The sequence below is a fragment of the Diadema setosum genome, chromosome 22, assembly GCF_964275005.1.
Source record: "Diadema setosum chromosome 22, eeDiaSeto1, whole genome shotgun sequence".
Classification (NCBI taxonomy): domain Eukaryota; kingdom Metazoa; phylum Echinodermata; class Echinoidea; order Diadematoida; family Diadematidae; genus Diadema; species Diadema setosum.
The window spans coordinates 12,890,427-12,913,705 of NC_092706.1; the positions used below are offsets into that span (position 1 = coordinate 12,890,427).

The 23,279-nt window shown below is 40.3% G+C and overlaps 1 protein-coding gene across 1 annotated transcript in view; it reads right to left on the reverse strand.

Moving 5' to 3' along the window:
• Window positions 1-3,669: 3,669 nt before the first annotated feature.
• Window positions 3,670-23,279, reverse strand: part of LOC140245146 (band 3 anion transport protein-like) — a 42,450-nt gene continuing 22,840 nt past the window's right edge. The window contains exons 9-24 of the mRNA XM_072324745.1: window positions 23,056-23,191; window positions 19,987-20,070; window positions 18,683-18,770; window positions 17,840-18,247; window positions 16,469-16,694; window positions 15,778-15,984; window positions 14,939-15,087; window positions 14,248-14,442; window positions 13,538-13,682; window positions 12,663-12,802; window positions 12,073-12,162; window positions 11,299-11,465; window positions 10,741-10,994; window positions 9,998-10,167; window positions 9,433-9,603; window positions 3,670-7,461 (exon numbers count right to left, since the gene is read on the reverse strand). Coding sequence (XP_072180846.1) covers window positions 7,390-7,461; window positions 9,433-9,603; window positions 9,998-10,167; window positions 10,741-10,994; window positions 11,299-11,465; window positions 12,073-12,162; window positions 12,663-12,802; window positions 13,538-13,682; window positions 14,248-14,442; window positions 14,939-15,087; window positions 15,778-15,984; window positions 16,469-16,694; window positions 17,840-18,247; window positions 18,683-18,770; window positions 19,987-20,070; window positions 23,056-23,191 — 2,702 coding nt within the window. The 3' untranslated portion in view covers window positions 3,670-7,389. The remainder of the gene's footprint in view (window positions 7,462-9,432; window positions 9,604-9,997; window positions 10,168-10,740; window positions 10,995-11,298; window positions 11,466-12,072; window positions 12,163-12,662; window positions 12,803-13,537; window positions 13,683-14,247; window positions 14,443-14,938; window positions 15,088-15,777; window positions 15,985-16,468; window positions 16,695-17,839; window positions 18,248-18,682; window positions 18,771-19,986; window positions 20,071-23,055; window positions 23,192-23,279) is intronic.

Genomic DNA, 23,279 nt, shown 5'->3' on the forward strand with positions numbered 1-23,279 from the left:
TCACGATCGTGAATTTAACCACTCGCGAAGTCGTTGGGAATTCCCGATTCGCGAAAATCTAGACTCGCGAAATATATGCCGTATACTGTAATTGGTCAGTGCGATAGCAGGAAGTGTTCTTTATTTCATCTTTTCCTCTGTCCCTACAAATTTGAAGAAACTTGACAAGAAATTCTCCTATGCAGAATGAAGTGTTGCTGTGTTTTTCTTGGTATTTTTTTCCCCCATTTTCTTTGTTAAAGGGTCTCTTCAAAAGTCTTTCTATCTGCATGTAAAGCCCACTAATGCACTTCACTTGTCTCTCATATGAGCAATAAATGATTCTACACCATTCCCAAATGATATTGCAGTGTGATTGATGTAATCAACGCATCAGGAGTCCAGAAAGTTTTTAATGTAATATAAAGATTTTTGTAGCTCATGTGTAGGTAATATGATTATTTTGTAAATATTCGAAATTTATTTCGCTCATGCAGAGCTTGCAGAAATGGAGGTAGTACATAGTTGGTTTATATGTTTTCTTCCTTTGTAAAGGGGATATTGTCCAAGTGATGTGGGCAAACGCTTTTTGGGATATGTAGGTTGGTAAGTTCTTAGAAAGAGATGATAATGATGATGTCCTTAATCATAAGAGAATGTAACTAAGTGCATATGAAAATACAGCAAGGGCGCTGCAATAATGGCTTGTATGTTGATTCATTTTGATTCATTGTGAACGGAAATATGCAAGGACATTGTATTTGGATTTCATCCCTTAAATTAAGTGCGTTCTCTCCACAGCTAGTATTTGATGTAGCCAGGGTTGATCAGTGAGAATTTTATCACTTTCACTTTTGATAAGCCAGATATTTGAAATGTAGCAAACTGCAGTGCACTCTTCTGCTCATGACCTCTGGTACAGAAATGAGCAAGATCTGCTAGTATTGAGCAATAAGCGATCACCTAGGGCATCCAAAACCAATTGTAGGCCATCGGCTGTGTTTTATAATGGTTTTGACCAATAGGTACAGCCGCTGTGACTTTACTGAATGATGGCCACTTTATGGTGCGGTGTTCTCTCCACAGCTAGTATTTGATGTAGCCAGGGTTGATCAGTGAGAATTTTATCACTTTCACTTTTGATAAGCCAGATATTTGAAATGTAGCAAACTGCAGTGCTCTCTTCTGCTCATGACCTCTGGTACAGAAATGAGCAAGATCTGCTAGTATTGAGCAATTAACGATCACCTAGGGCATCCAAAATCAATTGTAGGCCATCGGCTGTGTTTTATAATGGTTTTGACCAGTAGGTACAGCCGCTGTGACTTTACTGAATGATGGCCACTTTATGGTGCAGTGGAACCTTGTTATAAAGGGATCGGATATAACAAAACTCTGCCATGAAAAGGTGATTTTGCAAGTCCCAACTCCTTATGTAGTGAAGGACCAGATAAAACAAGGTAACTGTCATGATTCTTAGATCCTTGCTATGAGGAGGTTCCCTGTATGTTATTCTAGTTTTGTGAGGTTCAAACATGCCATGACCTGAAATCACAATTAGCCTCTATCTTGTGATTTGCCAAGTGCATTTCTCTTTACTTTGCGTGATTGTTGAACTTGCAAATTGTTGGAATGTTATAATCGCATCAATATTTTGTATTTTTTTCAAAATCTTGCACTGCAGACAATTAAGTGCAGTGTCCTCTGTAGCTCCTTTGTCCCTGAAAGATGATTTCTGTAGGTGTGAGAACGGGGCTCTGTCCACCAATAGCTGCAGTGACCATTAGCTGCAGGAGTGTTCAGATAAGCATATTTATTGGTTTCTGTAAATGTAGTATTGTGCCAATTGAAGAAGTTTAGTTAAGAAATGATTAAAAGTTAAGGGAATACTGTATATGTCTGACACTTTGCAAGCATAATGTTTTGCAAATCGTGACACATACAAATTTTTGCAAGTGATCAGGCTACTCGCAATTCAAGAACCAGAGCGGTGAGATATATTGAGGGTTTCCAACATCGAAGGCGACACTGGTTACAAAGTCCTGCAGGATATGCCATCACGCGAAACAGAAACTTTCCACTTTTTATTTTTTGTGATGATGTCTCTGCTGATGATGATGGCTAATTTTAGGTGGAGACATGGCAAATGGTGTCTTGAAGAATTGCTCACGGCTTTAATAGTGAAACAATCATTAGTTTCTGTTATTGTTTGTGTGAGAAGCTTCTTGATTGGATCTCAATTTTATTTTGTTCTCTCCTTGATTTGCTGAAATTAAATCTTGACTCATGAATCAAACTCCTGTTTGTGTTTATCAATTTTTGTTCGTTTTGAGTATGCTGCTGCTATTAAGTGTTGTAATTTAGTGTGCAACTCTCCCTGTACTTTCACATCTACGTTGGTATGTTGTGCTTTTCTCAAACCTGCCATTGTCAAATTTTGGGAGCAGAAACTGCTTGGAAACAACCATTCAATTTTGACAAAATAGGAAAGGAGTTTAAAAACAAGTTTTCTTTTCTGCAGTTTAAAGCACCATGGAATACAGGTCTAGGTCAGTCAAGCTATCAAGATCAGTGGCCTGTTGCATAAAAGTTACTATTATGGTAACTTTGCCATCCAGTGGTAACTTCCATGGAATTCTTGATTTTGATTGGCTGTTGAGTATTGTTACCATGGTAGTTACCATTGGATGGCAAAGTTAACATAATTGTAACTTTTATGCAACGGGCCCCAGATCAATTTTTCTTCAGTTTTCTGATTTATTTGTAATTTTGTGAAAATGAGACAAGGAATGTGTGAAATATTGTTTTGCATTTTTCAGTGTAGTCTGCTACCACAAAACTTTGTCTGTGTACATTGGTCTTTGCCCCGGACAGGAATACTTAATTCAGACAACACCTGTACACATTGAAAGACCCTTCAGTTGCAGCCTAGTGTCAAATCTTTGTGAATGCAGCAATTAACAGGCTTTTCATCTGTTATATAGGATATAGGTTTGGTTGAGATGGGGGATTCAGTCCTTAACTTTTTGAGAGATAACTAGAAACCACTCATGAAAGAGTACACAATTCTAAAAGGAATTCAAAGTTTGATGAAAATCGGTTTTGAAATGGCCGAGATATCCAAAAACAAAGTAAAACAAAGTGGTCCTGATAAAAGATGGGTCTCAACTTTTATTAGGACCCGTTTGTCGTTGCATATCTCGACCATTTCAAAACCAATTTTCATCAAAAGTACATGCACAATGTACTTTGAATTTCTGTCAGAATGGTATGCTCTTTAATGCCATAAGAGGTTTCTCTTTATCTCGCAACAGAGTTAGAAACCTGAAGCCCTATCTTAATCAAAACTATAACATTACTTTACCTCATGAGCTAGGCCAAACTGTCCGATGCAGTCTATGGCAGTGCCTGATGTGTGTAACTGGCTAGCGCGCAACTGTAATCGACCTGAAGTACCATTAGAATTTCACTTAATTTTAAACATACAGATTGCTTTTATTGGGGCATTGTCGATATTGCCCCTCAGAATCTGGACTCCATGCTACGACCCTAGGAGCATGCTCTTTGGGCCACAGCTACATGTATGAAATTATACCAACCGGAAAAGCAGTCCACATCTGGATATCATTCATTCTTTACAAACTGCAGTACAAAAACAACATTGTGACAAGTCAACTAATTTTGCAGTCAGTTTTATTTTGTTGTAAGCAATTCGAAATTAAATCAAACAGAATGACAATGACAATTCATGATGAATGTAGTAAAACAGTCAAAAAACATTTCAATTCAGCAATATCTTTCTTCTTTTCAATGAAACAAATATAATTTAATACACAGCACAGATATAACTATACCTAACAGTTCCATACAAAAATACTTTATACTTTGATTCACAAAATATATTCACAAATACATAGACATATACTTCTAATAGAAAGTTGAACACTCTATAGAGAAAACATTACAAATTTTAAAAAGAGGCGACGAGCTGCAAAGTGATCATATAATAATCAATACAACATTAGAGGGCGCTATTTGCTGTCGTCCAAAAGGGTTGTAAGCCCCAAGAACTAAACATTCTGCACCCGCTTTCACTACACAGCTCGAAATACTGATTTGGATAATTGCGTTTAAAAAGGGCTCAAAGAAACAACAGAGTACAAGCGTCATATTCCAAAAACACAGATTTCTTTTTTCTTCTGTTCAGTACTTCTCTTTAAATCCTGTTGTTCACAATCTAAGGCTCCTCAAATGCAGCTTAAATTTGCATCAACTTTGAAAGGAAAGGCAAATTCTAATACTGGAGTTACCAAAAATTCTACTTCCATCAACATCAAACTTTAGATTTCAGTGTTTTCCCTCACACACCCAAGAGCTTACAAGTAAATGATACTGTCCAACAGGTCCAACAGCGTGGAGTAGCGATTTTGCTGATAAATCGTATGATGTCAGCAATAAAATATACAAACTATGTAGTTAAAAGAAAAAATACAATGTACATGGAGAAAACATAGTTACAAACAAGGCATACATATCTGTGAGTAATAACAGTGAGATGCAATCATTCACAACGTATGGAAGTAAATGCTTCCAAAGGGCATTACTGTAGAAAGACGGTGGTGCCAATCGTATTCTCAAAATGGCAGTCATTCTCATGCATAGTCACATTCCACTGCACACACAGCCATCAAAATGTTTCAAACTTTGTTCAGTCTTACCCCACAACCCATACAGCTGCTCATGCGATGGTGGTATAGAATACATATGGTCGTGTGCATCAACTTCTGACCATATTGTCTCTACATGACAAGTATTTTCAACTAGCTTAACATATTTGTAAGTGTCCTGTCCTGTATTTAAAAAAAAATAGTAACAGCGATTACAGAGAGCTTATCAGCAAATCCCATTTTACACAATCACTCCCCCATCCAAAAAAGAAAAAAAGGACTAATTTTCTAACAAACGGTCTTGAAACCTTGAGGGGGAGAGGATAACATATCAGGTGTTTTTATTGTACCCCAATTCCCTCTCTGCTAAATTTCAATAGACCTTTCAAGAACTGTTCCTACGGTGTCTGAATTAACTCCTCAAAGCCTCTGAAAACCTATCAGGTCCTCTTCCTAATGTACCCCAATTTGCTCCCTTGAGCTCCAGTACCCGTTTTCAGGGCCTGTTCCTAGCGTTCCCAAATTTACTCCTCAAAGCTCTAGTAAACCAATCGGGACCTGTTCTTACTATACCCTAATTCACTCCCTACGACCACAGTACTCCTTTCAACACCTGTTCTTACTGTACCCCTATTCACTCCCCAAAGCAAATTAGGGGCTTACACTTCCCAGGTCAACTAACTTGAAATGAGACCGATATCCTGTATGAACAAGTTACAAATGGTAATAATAGAGAAAATATATCATAGTCCAGGACTGTCCATTCCTGCAGAGAGTGGTTTCAATACGCACACTTTCATTCAATTTGAGTGTAATACTGTATTCCATCCTTTGAAAGCCTCACTATTGTGATGGGTCCATCACTTGAAACTGGTTACCTCGCATCGCAAAGAAGAAAAGAAACACTTAGTCAAATCATGTTCTCAGAACACAGCACCACAACAAGACACTGCCAAGCATCAAAATTTTCCTTTTTCTTACATTACAAAGTTTGTTTTTTAAAGAGCCCGGCAAATATTTCAAGGCAATATACGACATCGGCATGATAACGAGGCAAAGCAATCATATCTTACACAATTGTAGAGATCAAAAAGGATCGAGATGATATAATATATTGTACAGGCACCGAGTACATATAATCGTGCGAACCATCATTTCTAACATTAGCACTGTGGCAAATACAGTACAGTCCGGTACGCACCTTTTGAGCAGTAAATAGGCAAATTGTCTCAACATTTTCCTTCCTTCAATCAGATTTGGCACATCAATTGTGTTAAAATTGCGTAATGGCTTATATAAAATTCTGTCACTACCAGAGGACTTGGCAAAGTTTAAAAGCACCCTTTGAAATATTTCATTAAAAAACAACCCAACTCCTCCACATCTCCCAACAATTCTTTCTAATCTACTTTGTTTAATGACAAGCAACACATCCTACTTCAGCCGACTTCTGTGAATCATAGTTTTCATGTTTTTCTTGCTTCTTCAAAGTGAGGTGTCCAAGTGATTATCTCAGCAAAAAACAGTACTCTAGACGAGGAAGAGGTACAGATACAATACATTCAAATTTTTCGTTCATAAAATTCACTAACACTTAATAAAAGTTCATCTTATCCACATGCATTAGTTTTGGTCTTGCTACAAGTTACTGTGAGGGAGTACTTTCATGTTGAGGATCATTGGAAAAGCCATTCAAATAGTGATATGATACAATAATTTTTTTGTGCAATACGGTGGAAGAAAAGTAGAAAAGAGGATATCATTTTTTGAGTTCAAAGTCTCCCTGATAAACAAATAAATATCAAAAGGGATTTCTACCTTCAATAGCTGTTACAAAAAGAAAAATCCTGCTACAATGCAACCAATCAATTTATGAACAGAAAACAATGACCTTTTAGAATGATGCCATCTAAGAAAATTTTTTTTTTTTTTGGGGGGGGGGGGTGAGGTACAATTCTAAATGCAAGAAAGGTGATAAGTGCAAGGGTAAAATGGTAAAAATCTCAGAAAAGAAACCCCACTGTTTGTTTTTTCTTTCTTTGGACTCCTTGCATGAAAAAAAATAACAATGTTTGAATGCACACCGTATAAGTTCAGAGTTTGCACCTTGTTGAAAGTACTGAAAGGATAGCAGAATGCAAGAAGGAAAAGTACTTTTGTCAATAGGAATGGCTTTGTGGTGATTCTATGTCCCTTGCCTCCAACAGAATTATATTTCTTAAAGAGAAAGATTCCTATGTTGTCTCATTCTAAACTCATATTAAAGTAAGTTGCAGATTTACAGACTGGACAAGCATAGAGTGCTAAGAGCTGAAATTGATTCCTTAAGAAGTAGTTTGAGTTGAACATCCTTGGTATGAGATTCTTTGGTTCGAAATATTTCAGTAGAGTCGACAAAAGTTCCACGGTGGGAAGCACCTTGCAGGATGGCCTAAATGCCACCAATCCTTTCCATTAGTACCTTTACCCTTTCACGGAAATATCCAACAGGTAACACTGCACACAGTTCTACAAAACACAAGCTGACATCAACGCTCTGAATTAGTTGGCCAGCCTCTTGTTCTTTCAGTGTTTATAATGCACTCAAGTTCTCTCCATCCCTTTCCTTCTCAAAGTGGACATTAGTGGTCCATGACAGATGTTTGAGACAAGAGCCTTGCTTCACCAAAATGTTACATTCCTCTCTCTGACCATCCAACTGACCGATGACCTGTCCACCTGTCCGTCCATTAGTCCGTTTGTTCTACTGAGGCATGTGAACGGTCTGGTACTCATCGTCTTCATCCTCGCCTGCATCAACTTCATCACAGTCCAGCTGTTTGGAAAGAAAAAATAACAGAGCATATTAACTGATAATAGATTTGACTTGTTTCAGATGTTAATGATGTTCAAACAACTCTTCAATGATCATGCAAACAAATAGAACGCTTTCCTCTCAACACTGCAAATGTCTGAATCTCTTATTTCTGTCCTTCACTCTTGGTGCATTACAAGTTTTATTGAAACAAGTTTTGTGCAACATGGAGCAACTGCTCCATTCAGTGAATGGAGAAAGGATATCGAAACACTGTGAAAGTTAATGAAAAGTCCGACAATCCATTTGCAAAGTTATGAACTTGTGAAGTTTTGTTTAATTAAATGGGCTGTCCTCTCTGTAGATGCAAGGGCAGGGGGAACTGTGGCAAAGTGGATAAGACTCTTGACCTTTTGATTGGATGTTCCAAGTTCGAATCCAATCAAGTACCTATGTCCTTAGACAAGAGGTTTTAATTTACCATGTACCTCTCAACCCACGTGTACACATGGATACGTGGCAATGCTGGGTAATGATAATGGCAGGGCCCTCTGGTAGAACAGTGTTATAGCAGCACTGGATAAAGAAGACCAATCATCATCACCATCAACATTGCATCATACTCATCATCATCATCATCACATCACAATCATCATTACCAGGCGCGGTGGAGCACCCCAATTATCTCGCAGAAATCCATCGGCAGCCGAGCCTCATTTGCATAAAGTAAACAACATGTACTCGCGTAGTTGAGAAAAAGTAAACAACTTCTCAAGTTAATAACAATTTAAGGAAACCTATTTTCGGATTAAAATTGAGTTAGTTTGAATTTGAAAACATGTCCGAATATGCACATATAACATATTAAAGGATTTGACAATGATAAAATGTGAAATTTTAGCGAAAACCTGGCGAGCAAAATTACCAAAAATATGCCTCGAAAATCATCCTAAAATTCTCGAAGTGTGATTGTGGAACCAAAGCGCCATTCGAACAAAGTACACCGAAATTTATTTATCTGCTTGCATTTTAAATGTCATACCGTAATATTTCCGGCCATGGTTGTGTCGCAAAAAACCAGAAGGTGATGTCAAAAATGACACGAACGCAAAGCGTACAGGTCGGTCCCATGTATATATAATCGCGTGACTGTAGCGTTGCATGTCACAGCACACACAACGCTTCGCTGCATGCAGCGTGCGCGGCAGCAGCTCAGCAGTCACCGCCGCGCGACACTCAGCAAAATTGACTGCGTCACATGCAAACCAACAATGAGCACGAAATCCTGAGTCTCACGTACCACGCATGCCCAATATCACGGGAAAAGAAATCACGTCATTTTCAATTGTTTCGCTTACTACAATTTTCTATTCCAAACCCTGTAGAAACATGTTGATTTGTCAAAAAGTACAGGTGGAACCAAGCGAAAACTTTCACCATATATGGATTGAGGCCTGATAAACTTATTTTGCCAATTTCTGACACATTGGAGCCCGGCCATAGTCCAGTCGGAAAAAAACAGAGAGCATGTTTTGCGAGAGGTGATTTTCAAAACGCTTTAATATCTCAAGGTCTAGTGCAGCAAATTTCATAATTTTTTCATCAAAAGGAAGGTTTTTAAAAACTTAGATAGTGTGGGAAGTTTGAGTTTACTAGCAGCTCGCAAAGCGGCACAAGGAGAAGGTAAAGATTTGACTTTTTCATGCACACAGTTTCGGGCAGCCGTAGATGCCCGTTGGAAATTCAAATAGAACGGGGCGATAATGAGATGCAAATTGGGGTGCTCCACCGCGCCTGATTACCATCATCGCATCATCACCATCATCATCATCATCATCATCATCATCATCGTCATCATCATCATCATCGTCGTCATCATCGCATCATAACCATAATCATCATCATCATATCATCATCAAGATCACTATCATCAATATCAACACCATCATCATCAGATCATCATCATCATCATCATCATCATAGCAAACTCACCGCCTCCAGTTCCTGCTTGGTGAAGATGCGCTTGAGCTGCTGGCGGATTGGGACGAGGAGGATGAGGAAGAAGGAGAAGCATAGGGCAGCCGGCGTCAGCTTGATGATCCAGAGCACCCCGAGGCAGAGCAGCTGGATGACGGTGAAGACGTGCATCCTCCACGTACGCACCTATGGAATGAGCAAGTGGGTGGGGTCAGGCGGGGTTGACAGGGGAGGGGCGGAAGAACAGGACTCATTAACCAAGAAAATCCTGGTGATTAACTTTCTGTGTTATGGTGCTGCATCTTTTCATTATGATTAATATCATTCACTGGTAGAGGTTCATACAACAGAGTAAAAATTCTCTCTTCTCACTGACTCCTTTTGTTATTCATATAAAATTGTTAAGTTGCATGATTTTAAAAAGTTTACTTAATATCTTTAAATTTGGCAGCACATTAATGAAGACTAAGTTCTTGTTTTTTCCTCTCAAACTGGCAAACATAAATGGGACTTGCCTGCTAGCTACAGGCTGATAATTACAGGAATAAAGTGACAGGAGATGAATGGCCTTCGAATTTACCTCTCTGACGTAGCGGGAATCCGGGTGATGCTTGACTGGCATGAAAAGAAGACTGGTCCTCTCCACCATCTGGATTCCATTCAGCGAGCTGACCCCCATGTAGAGGAAGACTCCGAAGAGGACAGCTAGGGGGACTTGTCGGAGGAGGGGCGCCATGGCGATAGATGCACCTGTTTGGAAGGGGATGGGGGTGGGGGAGTGGGGTGTGCACAAGAGAAAAGAGATATTGGAGGGTTGACTTAGAAAATTGATAAGTGAATAGCCTTTGGCTCACTGCACAATTTGGCCCACTGCATTCACTACATTCAGATATAAACACACATAAATACACACTCATAGATAACGGTGCCTTCTTATTCAAGGCTTTGATCAGACAATTGGGATGCCGACTAATATATACTGCAACAGAAGACCTCAAGAGTAAATCAGCGTTAAATCTAAAGCCCTGCATCTCCTTTAGAACATTGTATGATCCCTGTAAGGAGACACAGACAAGCTTATGAGATGTATGAACACATATATTTAAACAAAAAATACCAGTTCAAAGGAGAACAATGACCCTCAAAGGCAGCTTGAAATGCTGGCGAAATACAAGACTTGAGAGATTTGGGCTTTGCTTATGAAGTATCCCTAATTCAACTCACACTTTGCCACCATACAAACACAAATACATTATGGTACGAGGACCATGCATCCTGTTGCCATGGAGATATTGCACCACCACTCTCATTGGTGTCACTTACCGATGACAATATGGATGAAGAGGCCAGTCAGTCTCTGCTCCAGGATCTTGATGAGGCGTGGCTTCTCTCCCGGGGCGTGGCTCTTGCTGAAGACCGACAGGGCCCCGATGTGGGTCACTGAGCGGACGGTGGCCGCCCAGACCAGCGGCAGTCCCATCAGACCGTTGAACACCGCCATGATGCCGAGGAGGAACATGTCCAGATGGTAGCCGGACCCCTTCTTGAGACGGTTATCCTTCTTGTTGATGATGAGGCTGCAGAATGACAGATAATTTGATAATTTGATTACTTCATAAACTTATAGCAAATAGGACGTTACTCTGTGGTAACATCAGCTATGATTTACACCCAACTTGTCAAATACTTTTTGTAAAATTTCAGTGATGAACAAAAACAAAAACCATAGAAACCATTGACAATTCACTGAAGACAATAATTTATCGGAGGCTGTTAACATTCACTGATTGCAGGATCCTCCTTGTTTGTGGAGGCTGTTCATTTCTTCTTCTTTTTTTCATATATATATATATTTTTTTTTAAATGTGGCCAAACACTCACCCTGTAATCAGAGTCTCCATGTACATCAGGATGAAGGCCAAAAGTGCCGGGATGGCAGCGGCAAACATCAGCCCAATGTGCAGTGGCTTCTCAATGCCAAGCGGGTTGACGAACCAGCCCCTCTTGCAGGCGTCCGAAGGCTTCAAGCCATCAGGCACGTCCAGTTTCTATAGCAACCGCATCATCGTGAAAGGACACATTAAGGCATCTCGACGAATAGAGGAGGGATGCTTTAAATCTCCACGTGTGGTACCCAACTGAAAACATACTATCTTTGTGATAATACATTACTTCTTTAATGAAAATTAGCTTTATATCTTGATGGTGTAGTATCTTTATAGCAAACAAAAAGTCTCCACGTATGTCTTTCTGATATCATCATGCCCTATAAACTGAATGAAATCCATTGAATCCCACAATTGTACACATCATGTGCTGCAATAAACACATACAAAATCAATTCTATTTCTTAATTTTCTTTAACGCACTTCTTTTGAAACTCTTCTCTACAATCATTTAACCACATATACTTTTCTGGATACAATAACCATTATATGCTTAGCACCAAAGCAGGCTGTAAAAACTAAGCCACTGGCCTAAGTAAAAATTCATGGAAAATTGCACTTTCAGCTCTCACAGTTTTCCACTACTGGCCTGCTTCATCCAAGATATCTTTGCAGTTACCCATTTATTGAGTAACATTCAAGAAAGGGCTAAACAAGATGGGGAAGAATGGACATAGGGGACCACCCCTTGTGAGAGAAAAAAACTCACCTGAGTGTAAACCGCTTTAATCAGGAAGTCCACGATCACAAAGACGAAGATGGAGATGGGGATTCCAAAGTCTCCGATCATCTTCCTTGCCTGAATGAATGATAAAACAGATAATGGTCAAATACAGTCTTGTGTGGCCATGACATCACTACTACCTCATCTCATTTGCATATTTTGATGCTGATAATATCACTGTTTCATACACACACTTGAATTCTGTATTTCCATAACTTTTCTTATCTTGGATCCAATTTTGGAGAAATATCTTCCATGCTGACTGTTTTATGTTAGTGGATTGAGCGTTAAAGGCCAATGAAAACAAAATATTGTACTTTTCTCCAGCAGTGGCGGCACCTAAACTTCAAAAGTTCAAAACGGATTGTCCGATTTTCCTCAAACTTTCACTGCCGTGTTCTACTAATATTGCTGCATTCAGTCAATCCATGTATAATATTTAGGTTTAATTCTCCTATAGCTCATAGAACCCAACAATCATGAATCAATGGGGCATACGGGGGGTATGTGTACATAGGGCAGACACAACAGTGCATAATAAGCAGACACCCCACGGAAGGGGGCGGGTCACTCACGCTCTTCCCGAGAAAGCGGCCCTGGCGGAACTTGCGGAGGAAGTAGGCGAGGAAGAACGTGCCGAGTGTCAGGATGGTGGACAGGAGGGCAGTGTTCGGCTGTCTCTCGACCATGACTTTTGCAGACGCGCAGACTCCCCCTGGAGGTCAAACCAAAGGGTGAGGCAAATTGTAAGATCTGTCGCAAAATTTGCAACTCGCCAAATGCTTACAAAAATGATCTAAAAACAAACTGGAAAAATCAGTATAATCCTTATAATTACACCAAAGACATTTGTGACAATTTTTTTTTCACCTGCATGTCTCTTCATATACATTTTCCTTTTTTTCACTTAAAAACATTCACAACATGCCTTCATAACTGTATCATTGTATTCATGACTGTAAACGAGTGCATCCAGAATCTTTTGTATTTCCGTATTCAAGATTGCCGTAATTTCCAGGAATTCTTCCAACAATTCCTCTACCAATACTTTAAAATAGAAAAAAAAAGCCATAATTCCTCCTTGGTTTTCAAGACTACACATTTCCAGGATTTAGCAGGATATGAAACAACTGTCCCTTGAAGGAAGAAGTCACTCAGGCACAGATACTGATTAGTACAGACACTCACTTTCTCTCTTCTTCCTTTTTTATTGTTTATGGAGAGGAGTTATGCTTTCTTTCACACACTTATTGGTTTTTTTAAGAGACAAGGAAACATTTGCATATCCATTTCAATAAAACTACTTCCTTGTAAATGGCTACTTAAGTTATTATTTTTGTTTGAAGTTTTTTATTTATTTTTCCTGCTTTTAGGGGATATCTGAAATAATGACAAGGTCTTCTCACACAGTATCACATCTTCAGTGAACACACACAAATGCTCCACATACCATCACTGCCATTCACTCCCAGGACCGTCATGAAGCTCGTTGAATTTTCCTCGTACGTCTCGGTCCACATGTCGGTGTAATTGCCCATGCTGTCGGTCATTGATATGGGGCAGTAGTCGGGGAGGAGGGGGTGCACCCTGAAGATCTGTTTGAATTGACCATAAAAATATGAATGAACGAATGAATATGTCAAATGGACAAATACATAAGTTACGTTCAGCGCCAAGTATCGCATGGTTGGTTTCGTAATGAAATCGACTGTGTGACACTTGGCGCCCCATAGAGCTTATCCTCGAGATTAAGGATCACCACCTGAACATAACTGATTTAAGATAGATGAATACATTCATAAATGAATAAGTTATCAATAAGTCATGACATACATCGCATGTTTGTATAACCAATGTGGATGCATTTCTTTAAACTGCTAAAGCTCAACTAGGCAACAATCCCCCTCCGCCCCCCCCCCCCCCCAAAAAGGGATCAATTTAATACATTTTACAGATGTTTCTTTTCATACAGTCTAGTCATGAAGTATTTCATTTACCTGCTCCCTCCTACCAAGTTCCATAGGCAGAAATTCACTGAGTTGTTGCTATGTAGGGCAAGCCTCCAGCAAACTTTGTGGTTGTTTAGGGCAACTTTTGTTTACAAAACATGAATAATATCTGAATACATTACAGAACTGGTCTATTAGATAGTTCACTCACCCTGTAGAGTTTGTTGAAGACTTCGTAGATGAAGATGAGACCAATGAGAAAGGCGAAGATCTCTTCGGTGAATCGCGTGAAGTACTGGACCAGGACACTGCCCTCAAATGCTACCATGACGACGATGATGACGAAGAGCCACATCCCGACCCAAACGCGGAATGGCAGATACTCGATGCCCTGCGCTACACAGAACTGAAATTGCAACGCACAAAAATATGTCTCAACAGTACATAACATATAATGGCATGATCTTTTATTCTCTAATGTCTGCACATGTATATTTTTGCCATACACAGGTGTAATGCTTTCATGTTTTGGTATTTCAATATTCCTCATTTCAGCTACTTTTCATATCCATGGTGCACTATTCTTACATTCATGTCTTGCATGATCTCTGTATATCTGTCTTACGTAATGTGTAATAATAGTCTGCAAAGCACATTGAAACTCTTCATAAACTAACAAGTGTGAAATGCGCTATAAAAAAAATAACTATCATTATTTGTATCCAGATGTGTCCTGGGTTACTACAACATGTTGAACTCATTCCTAATTTCTTTGTTGCCCTTTACACTTTGAATGTGCTGAAAATTCATGAAAGGTTGTACGAAGCAACAATTGTAAAACCCTCATTTGCAGTTGCGCCCCTGTCAGCAACTAGAAATTCCCAAGGCATGCTCTAGCTTACCGAGTAGAGATTCTCTTCGAAGACCAGAATGGGACCGGTCACTCCTATAATCGTCAGGGGCTGTCCAGAGAAGATGGCGAAGAAACAGCCGCAGATCGCCGTGGCGACGATGGTCTCGGACACGCCTATCCAGTTCTCTGTCTTGTCAGCTTTGGGGGGGGGGGGGAGAAGAATAGATAATGAATGTCATCTTTAGTCACTGTGGGGTCAAAATGAAATACGCAACATCTGAAAAGCAGCAGAAGACTTTGAGTTTGGCAAGAAAAACACAATGGAGATCAGACTTGTTACAATCGCTGTACTAGCTTACTTTAACAGAAATACTACATCATGCCCAATCTTTCACCTTCATTTCATTATCCTGGAGTCACTATCATACGTCCATTTATCGCCATGACGTTGAATGCTTACATCTTTTCTTACATCGTTCTTCAATTCTCTACATGATCTAGATCACAAACAATATGCAATTTCAATGGCGCAATATCTTCTCAGAAGTCATTAAATACAAACTCATGTCTTCTACATTCAAATGTCAGTCATGCTTTCATATTGATACTGTTGATTGCTCTTCAGACTTCCTCACTGAACTACATATTTGATATGCCGCAGATCTGTGGAGTTATATTTAATCTAACTTGGCTATATCTCAACGATGTTATACATTGAATTGTGAGATGACGAAGTCGCGCACAAGCTTGTGTTGTAACTAACAACAGACCTACATCTTTAACAAATTGCAATAACTCCCCCTATTAACATTTAACAACCCCCATCCATGACAATAACCCACCTACCCCCACCCCCACCCAACATCTCTACAGCTGTAGTGGTCTTACCCATGAGACCACCGAACGTGATGGCAGGTGAGAGGGCGGCAAAGTAGATGAAGAAGAAGGCAGCAATGCACTGGAAGTTCAGCCCGTCCTTGATGTCCGACCAGTAGTGGGGGTAGCGGCGGCAGATGTCGTTGATCAGACCGCCAAAGATCTTGCCCGTTCGCTTGAGAGGGTCGGGGTATCGCTTTGGCGGTCTCTTCTTCGAGGCTGGATTGAAAAAAAAAAAAAAATGTGCAAAAATTGGACGACTCATATATTGATTTACTGCAATCACTGATATAGAACGAACAAATAATGGCAGCAAACAGAGCAAACACAAACAAATTGGGCTGAGGAAACTGTTCATCACTACTGGTTCCAAAATCAAACATCAGTCAGGCATTTCAGTGACATCTTCCACCTTCAAATCCTGACGATGCAGTTGTCCATTTGAAACCACGGAAACATCTGCTAGTACTTACAACTTTACAATAGGTTTGGCTGACAAAGACCAAGGAAAAATCTGCTGGTACTTACAACTTTACAATAGGTTTGGCTGACAAAGACTGAAAAAACTAATCCGAAACCTAAATTTCCTAGAAATTCTGAAAGGAAAAAAAAAAAATTAAACTTGTATCTTTTAAATGATCCCTTGCATCTCCTTCAGATGGGGGATGGGGGCATCACCTCTTTTATCTTTTCCAAAACTTACTGGGATCGATGATCCTCAGATCGCCATCCATCTCCTCGGCTTCTTCCAGCAGCTGCTGCTCCGCTCGCATTTTCTTCATCTTCTCGTTCTGCATGCGCAGGACGGGCAGGAGCAGTTCGCGGTCCCAGTCGCCGGGCGGCAGCACGATGGTGTGGTCGATGAAGGTGTTCATGGCCGTCAGCAGGTCCCGCATCGTCTCCGCCGTGTACGCCGCTTGATGGAAGTGCTGCAGCGATAAATTCAAAGGAAAAAAAATCAAGAATGGACATGCAGAAAATATGATGATGCAGAGATGCCAACTTCTTGACACAGAAAAACAGATGGAATATCAAAAAAAAAAAAAAAATCATCAGATTTTTGAGAGGAAAATCAGATTTTCATGAAATCTTGACACCATCACTAGCCCGTTGGCTCTGGGCAAGTGAAATATAAGAAAAAAAAAGTTTCCCCAGTAAGGAGAGGCATGTAAAAATGTTGCCACTTCATCAACATTGATGAAAAAATTGTAAAGCATCCGTGCATTTCCCGCCCATTTAGGCTCATCATTCAACACTTTATAGGGGTTGCAGATACTTATAGTATATCTTTCTATATGATAACGCTGTCTTTGGCAGTTTTCTGTGGTAGATATAGGCTTCATTTTAAATTTTGCTTAAAAGATGAAAGTCATACTTTCAGGAGGCAATATCGTATTAACATAGTTCACACTGTTTATCACACTAAATTCTATAAAATTGTATTGGCTCGCATCTCTGGATGATGTCTTGGTAACTTCCAACAGTTCCTGGGTTCATGCACGAGGTTCTCAAAGGATATACAGTAAGTGTTGGAGTAATTGTACATTCACACCATGTTCCCAATGGCCACAACAGTCCCGCTTCAGGCCACCATGGACAAAATGGGATGGACGTGAAACAATTTGTGGGATGGGATGGGCAAACATACAGGCCCTGATTGCCGTGGATGCTGTGTCAGACTTTTAAACTGTCAAAAAAATTTGCCACGGCAGTCATGGTGCTGAGAAACCTAGTAGGCCACAACAAAACTTGGAGGTGGTCTGTAATGGGACACTGTATGTGTAGTCTAGCCTGACCAGACACCATGAGAACGACATCTGTTAACTACATGCTTACTGGAGGAAGGACTGGAATGTGCAAGACTAGAATGCGGAGGGATGGCTGAGGAGAATATCCCATCTACCCATGGCAAACTACGTTTCGGACAAACGAGGCTGCCATGGCTGCCAGAAACACAGATAAAATGTAGCATTAGCAGCCATTCATCTTTGGCGTTTTGAAGCTCAGAGATATATTTCTGAAAAAAGTACTGGGGAAAATCATCTAATGCCCCTTAGTGAGCAAAACTACTCACGTCGTTTGACATAAGGGTGGAGAAGGAGCGCCCGAGCTCGTGGTAGTTGATGTGCGATGATGTTGGCACCAGCATGACGAAGAGGAAGCGGACGGGGATGGGCACCTCGGAAAAGTTGTCCAGCACGGCCCCCTCAGCAAGACGCACGAAGGAGACGGCGGGGGTGTCCAGGAAGTCCACCTCGCCGACCAGGGCCGAGGTGACCTCGGCGTCGTCGGGGATCTTGCGCATGATGCCCTCGATGCGCTGGTGGTCCAGGCGGCGGGCCAGGCGGGTCAGCGACGACGAGGAGGGTGTGGACTTGAAGCCGGACGGCGTCGAGCCCTTGGTGTCGGTGGTGTTGGTGTTGCCGTTGGCTGGAGTTGAACCGTCGGTCACCAGCATCGGCAGTGTGACGTCAGACCCCTGCTGCTGTTTTAGCATGCAAACAAGAAATCATGGAATGAGAGGTGTGCTTAGAGTGTACAACAAAAGTTTTTAAAGCAAGTGGGAAGAAAAAAACAACATGAAAAAGATGCACAACTTACAGACTATGAGTAACCGACAGTTCTTTGGTTACGCAAAAAATTGCATATTTTGCGATGCTCAATCAAATTTGCAGAAAAAAAAAATTATTTAAACAAGCATTTTCTATTATTTTTCATAATGGAAAAACATAATTTATGTTGTAACAAAAAATGTAATAAAAAAAAAAATCTAGTTGCCAACTCTACCTCGTATTTGCACAGGAACACATGTAGATGTGACTCGTTAAGTACATATTGTGTGTGTTTTGTTATCAAATGGTGCTGGTTTGAGCCCAGCTGAGGAATGCTCTGTTAGAGTGTCATAATGACTGCTGACCTTTTGATGACTGTGGCCATGCCCTGTGAGGCTGATGGAGGACAAATTCTTCAGAATACCAGAGGGGTGATGATGGTGCTTCTCGTGCCTGTGAAGCGATGAAAGCATACAACAGTTTAATGGAAGAACTGGGAGAAAAAAAAAGAACTGATCATTTATCACTCTGCCCAATAAAAGCATCTGTTCATGCTATCATGCCCAGTCATGTAGATGAAACAAGTAGTATGTGATGTAATCTCAAATGTCACAACATGAGAGTAAAATACATCATAGGTTTGATATAACACCATGAACATTGTTGCTACAAAACAGGCTGTACAACTATTCATCAGCCATGTAACACATGACCCATGGATTTGATACAATACTAGGTAAGGCAAGATGATGTATATAACACAGCTGTATGACCACAGAAAAAATATTTTTGGTGAATTTTGAGAATATACACCATCGAGCAACAAAAACTGGGTTTTGTTATGATCACAAGCCAATCTCTGTGCCCAACATAAACGCTAGATGATCCACAAAAGTATTTTACATGCAAGAGGCATTGGCGCTCTTTTTTTTTTTTCAGGATTACATGAGCATGGTGGTGATGTAAAACAGGAAGGATATACGATGATAAAAACAAACTATGCCTACTGCAATATTCTGCACAATGTTTGTCTCAAATGCACTGTCCCGCTGGGATTTCATTTCAAATTTTAAATTTGAGAGTGAAAAGTGACTTCTGTTCTGACATAGTCACGCTGCCCTTTTCATTAAAAATTGTAATGAATCATTCGCATATGGGTTTTGATAGGTCTCATGCAAACAGAGAAAAAAAAAAACAATCACAAAATGAAGTTTCAGCTTACAATTTTCATTGATGAGCTGGGCTCCAAAAGAAATTGATAAAGAATTTGAATCATTAAAATGATGCCAATAACGGAATTAAGTGATGTTTTCATGTTCTTGTATCTTTCATTTTTTTTTCTTCTCAACTTTGATTCAGTAACCTTGCACAGGACAGGTGCTATCAATGACAAAATGTAACACTTAGACCCGTCAACACAGCACACACATATAATATGCAAGTGAATGAGGGTTAGTGCAGGGTTTGAGAAACGCATGGACATCCATTCACTCAGAAGGGGTGTTTGGGCTCTATGTCTCGTTTGTGCAGGAGTGCATCTTTGGAGGTAACCTTATTGTCACTCGTGGCAGAGGGGCATAAAATACAAGAGTGCAGGTGCCACGCCCTGGTTGCAAATGTTGTTAATATTAGTGTCATCCCTGGTAGTCGTTCCCATGGAAACGTGTACCTGTCTCCCTTCTTGTCGTCCACGGATCCGAGCGAGATGGTGGAGAAGTTGCGCAAAATGCCTCCAGAGTGTTCATTCACGTGTCTACATTCGGGGGGTGGGAGGTGGGGTGATGATAGCGTTACAAACTCTTCTTTTGCTTTTGTTTGCTACTGTGGATGACTTACGGAAAAGACACATGTTGATATGCCAGCAAAATGGACATTACTTCACTATTTTCTTTTTTAACAACACAAACTGCATCACACATAGCCACACATGAAAAGTATATAAATCCAGCTTTTGCACATTAAAGATATTTTTTTTTGCTGGGTACAAATACTGCACACAAGCTTACACTACAGCAGTTGAGATGGATGTGCACAAATGAGCGAAAACTTTTGACACTGCCATTCTTGGGAAGAAGAAAAACAAGAGACCCGCGGGTCTAGCGCTCACCTGAGTATCGCAAGTTCACCTTTCACGCAGTCACTAATCTAAATTATTCACAGCTCTACTAAAATTTGACCAGGCTTCTCAAGTAGAAGATGAAAATGTACAATAAGGGCCGAAATTTTTAAAGATTCCTTCATTTGGGGGGATTGGGGGCCCCCTGGGGCCCTCTGGGTGGGGCATGGTGCCCATTTTGATAAATTGAGATCCTGACCCCCTAGGGATGCTACCTGCCAAGTTTGACGAAAATCCATCATGAGGTTTTCAGGAAGAAGATGAAAATGTACAATTCAGGCCCCCATTTGGACCTTCCCAACCCCCCCCCCCCTGCCCCCAAGAGGGGCACCCCTGGATTTGCTATGAACAAACTTGAAACTACAGTCATTAATGTACTCACTCATAGTATTATCTTAGCTCTATCACTTCTGATTCTAGAGAAGATTTTTAAAGATTCCTTCATTTTGGGGGGTTTGGCCCCGCTGGGGCCCCTGGGTGGGGCATGGTGCCCATTTTAACAAATTGAGATCCTAACCCCCTAGGGATACTACCTGCCAAGTTTGGTGAAAATTGGTCACGGGGTTCTCAAGAAGAAGATGAAAATGTATAATTTAGGCCCCATTAGGACCCCTCCCCACCCCCCTCCCCTGGGTCCCAAGGGGGGCACCCCTGATTCTGCCATGAACAAACTTGAAACTACAGTCATCAATGTACTAACTCATAGTATTAACTTAGCTCTATCACTTCTGGTTCTAGAGAAGAAGATTTTTACAGATTCCTTAATTTTGGGGGGTTTGGGCCCCCCTGGGGGCCCCCTGGGTGGGGCATGGTGCCCATTTTAACAAATTGAGTTCCTAACCCCCTAGGGATGCTACCTGCCAAGTTTGATGAAAATCGGTCTTGGGGTTTTCAAGAAGAAGATAAAAATGTAAAAGTTTACGCACGACGGACGACGCACGACGGACGACGGACGACGCACGACGGACGACGCACGACGCACGACGGACGCCGGACGAAGGGCGATCGCAATAGCTCACTTGAGCCTTTGGCTCAGGTGAGCTAAAAATAGGTGTGTGCATATTTAAGCTGATCATTTCAATACTCAAGCAATGCATCACACATTTGCAAATATTCGCACATGATATATTCAGAGGTTCCCTTTATCATAATTTCTATGTTGTGAACTGTGACGAGGTAACATGGATGAAAAAAAAAAAAAAATTGCCACACTAATAGCAAGCGAAAAGGAGAATTGGCACTCTATATGAATAAGCTCAATTTGAATGACAAGCATCTGAGGTGCCTATGCTAAATAGAAAATTGGGGTGCCCGCTGCTTTTGTTTCCAGGGCAGTTTGCAGCTTCAATGCTCTAATATGAAGCTTTATCGTATTGTGCACATAAGCGGCATTTCAAAAGATCAAGGGTCTATTCTCTGGGACAAAGTGTGATTATGTAAAGTGGCAAGGGCACTCACATTATGATAATACATTCATGAGCTAATTTGCAAGAACAAAAATGACATGAACCTTTAATTTGCATGGGATGAATTTTCTTCGGGCCCATGTGCAACATGTCAAAAAGTTTAGTTCAAATTTATCTCACACCAGCACAATCATACAAGCCTGAATATGTGGAATGTACTTTTCATATAAACATAGATAAAAAAAAAAAAAAAAAATCTTTACATTTTGTCCTGTCTTTTATGATCCTAATGATGACTTAATCATCTTGTCATCCTAGAATGGTCAATGCTTTTAGAGTTTACAGTACTGTGAAGGATAAATAAGATATACACCACAAACACATTAAATATTTGAAGAGTTTGTTCGCAAAAACCGATAAGTCCATTTTTGAAGATTTTGAAGTACGGTCTCTGTCATAAAGTACAAAATAATACCTTTTAAATCATATATTGGTCACTACATATAAAGGTACATTTTTGAAGTTATGGTCAAAAGAAGCAAACATTTTCTTATTATTCTCTTTATTTTTCTTGACCTTTAATCACAAATATCTCCATTTGGCAAATATGGACTTATTGGTTTTTGCAAACAAACTCTTCATTTGTTCAATAACTCCTTCACGTATATATATGAATGCTGCAGAATAAAATGACTTGATTATGGATATAATATGCTCTTTGTGCACTGCACTTCACTCAGCTTTATTGTGAATATGTTGGTTCATGTGACTACAAAGTATCATGAATATACAATGCAGGTGAGATTTACTCATAATTTGCCTAAATGCAGATCCCAGGAATTGTACACACCCGTGAACATTTCACAGTGACATGCACAACGCAATCTAGTACATACAAAAATATGACATGAAATGTATTTTGTGAATTTGGCCACTCTTGAAAGTCTACATGACTGAATGTTTTACCTGGTTGAAACAGAATAAATAAATGTGATTTTCTGCAGGACATGACAGAGAGTCACTTCAAGCAATTCATTTGAGCAAGTCATTATGAATGTGCCACTACATAGTAATTCCAGGCAAGCACTATTTGATTTCCATTTGTCATCAATTTCCACACTTCCCAACATTATTTTGCACATGTGGGATTAAGGCGTACAGCCCTCCCACCCCACTATCCTCACACATGCATTCACTGCATGGGTCAATGTCTTACTTGTGCTTGAGGAGAAGTGCCCTCATGATGTCACCGCGGTGCTCCTCCCGAATCTGGTCAGCGATGATCATGTTGTCGACGACGCGGTGGAAAATGTTCGAAAGGTTTGACTCCTCCAAGTCAAAGATGGCAGTAGCTGAGGATCAGAAGTGAAAACTTTTAGAACACCGGCCAGCAAAGCAAATATAGAAGACTTTGCTGTTTATAGTCTCTTTGCTGATGTT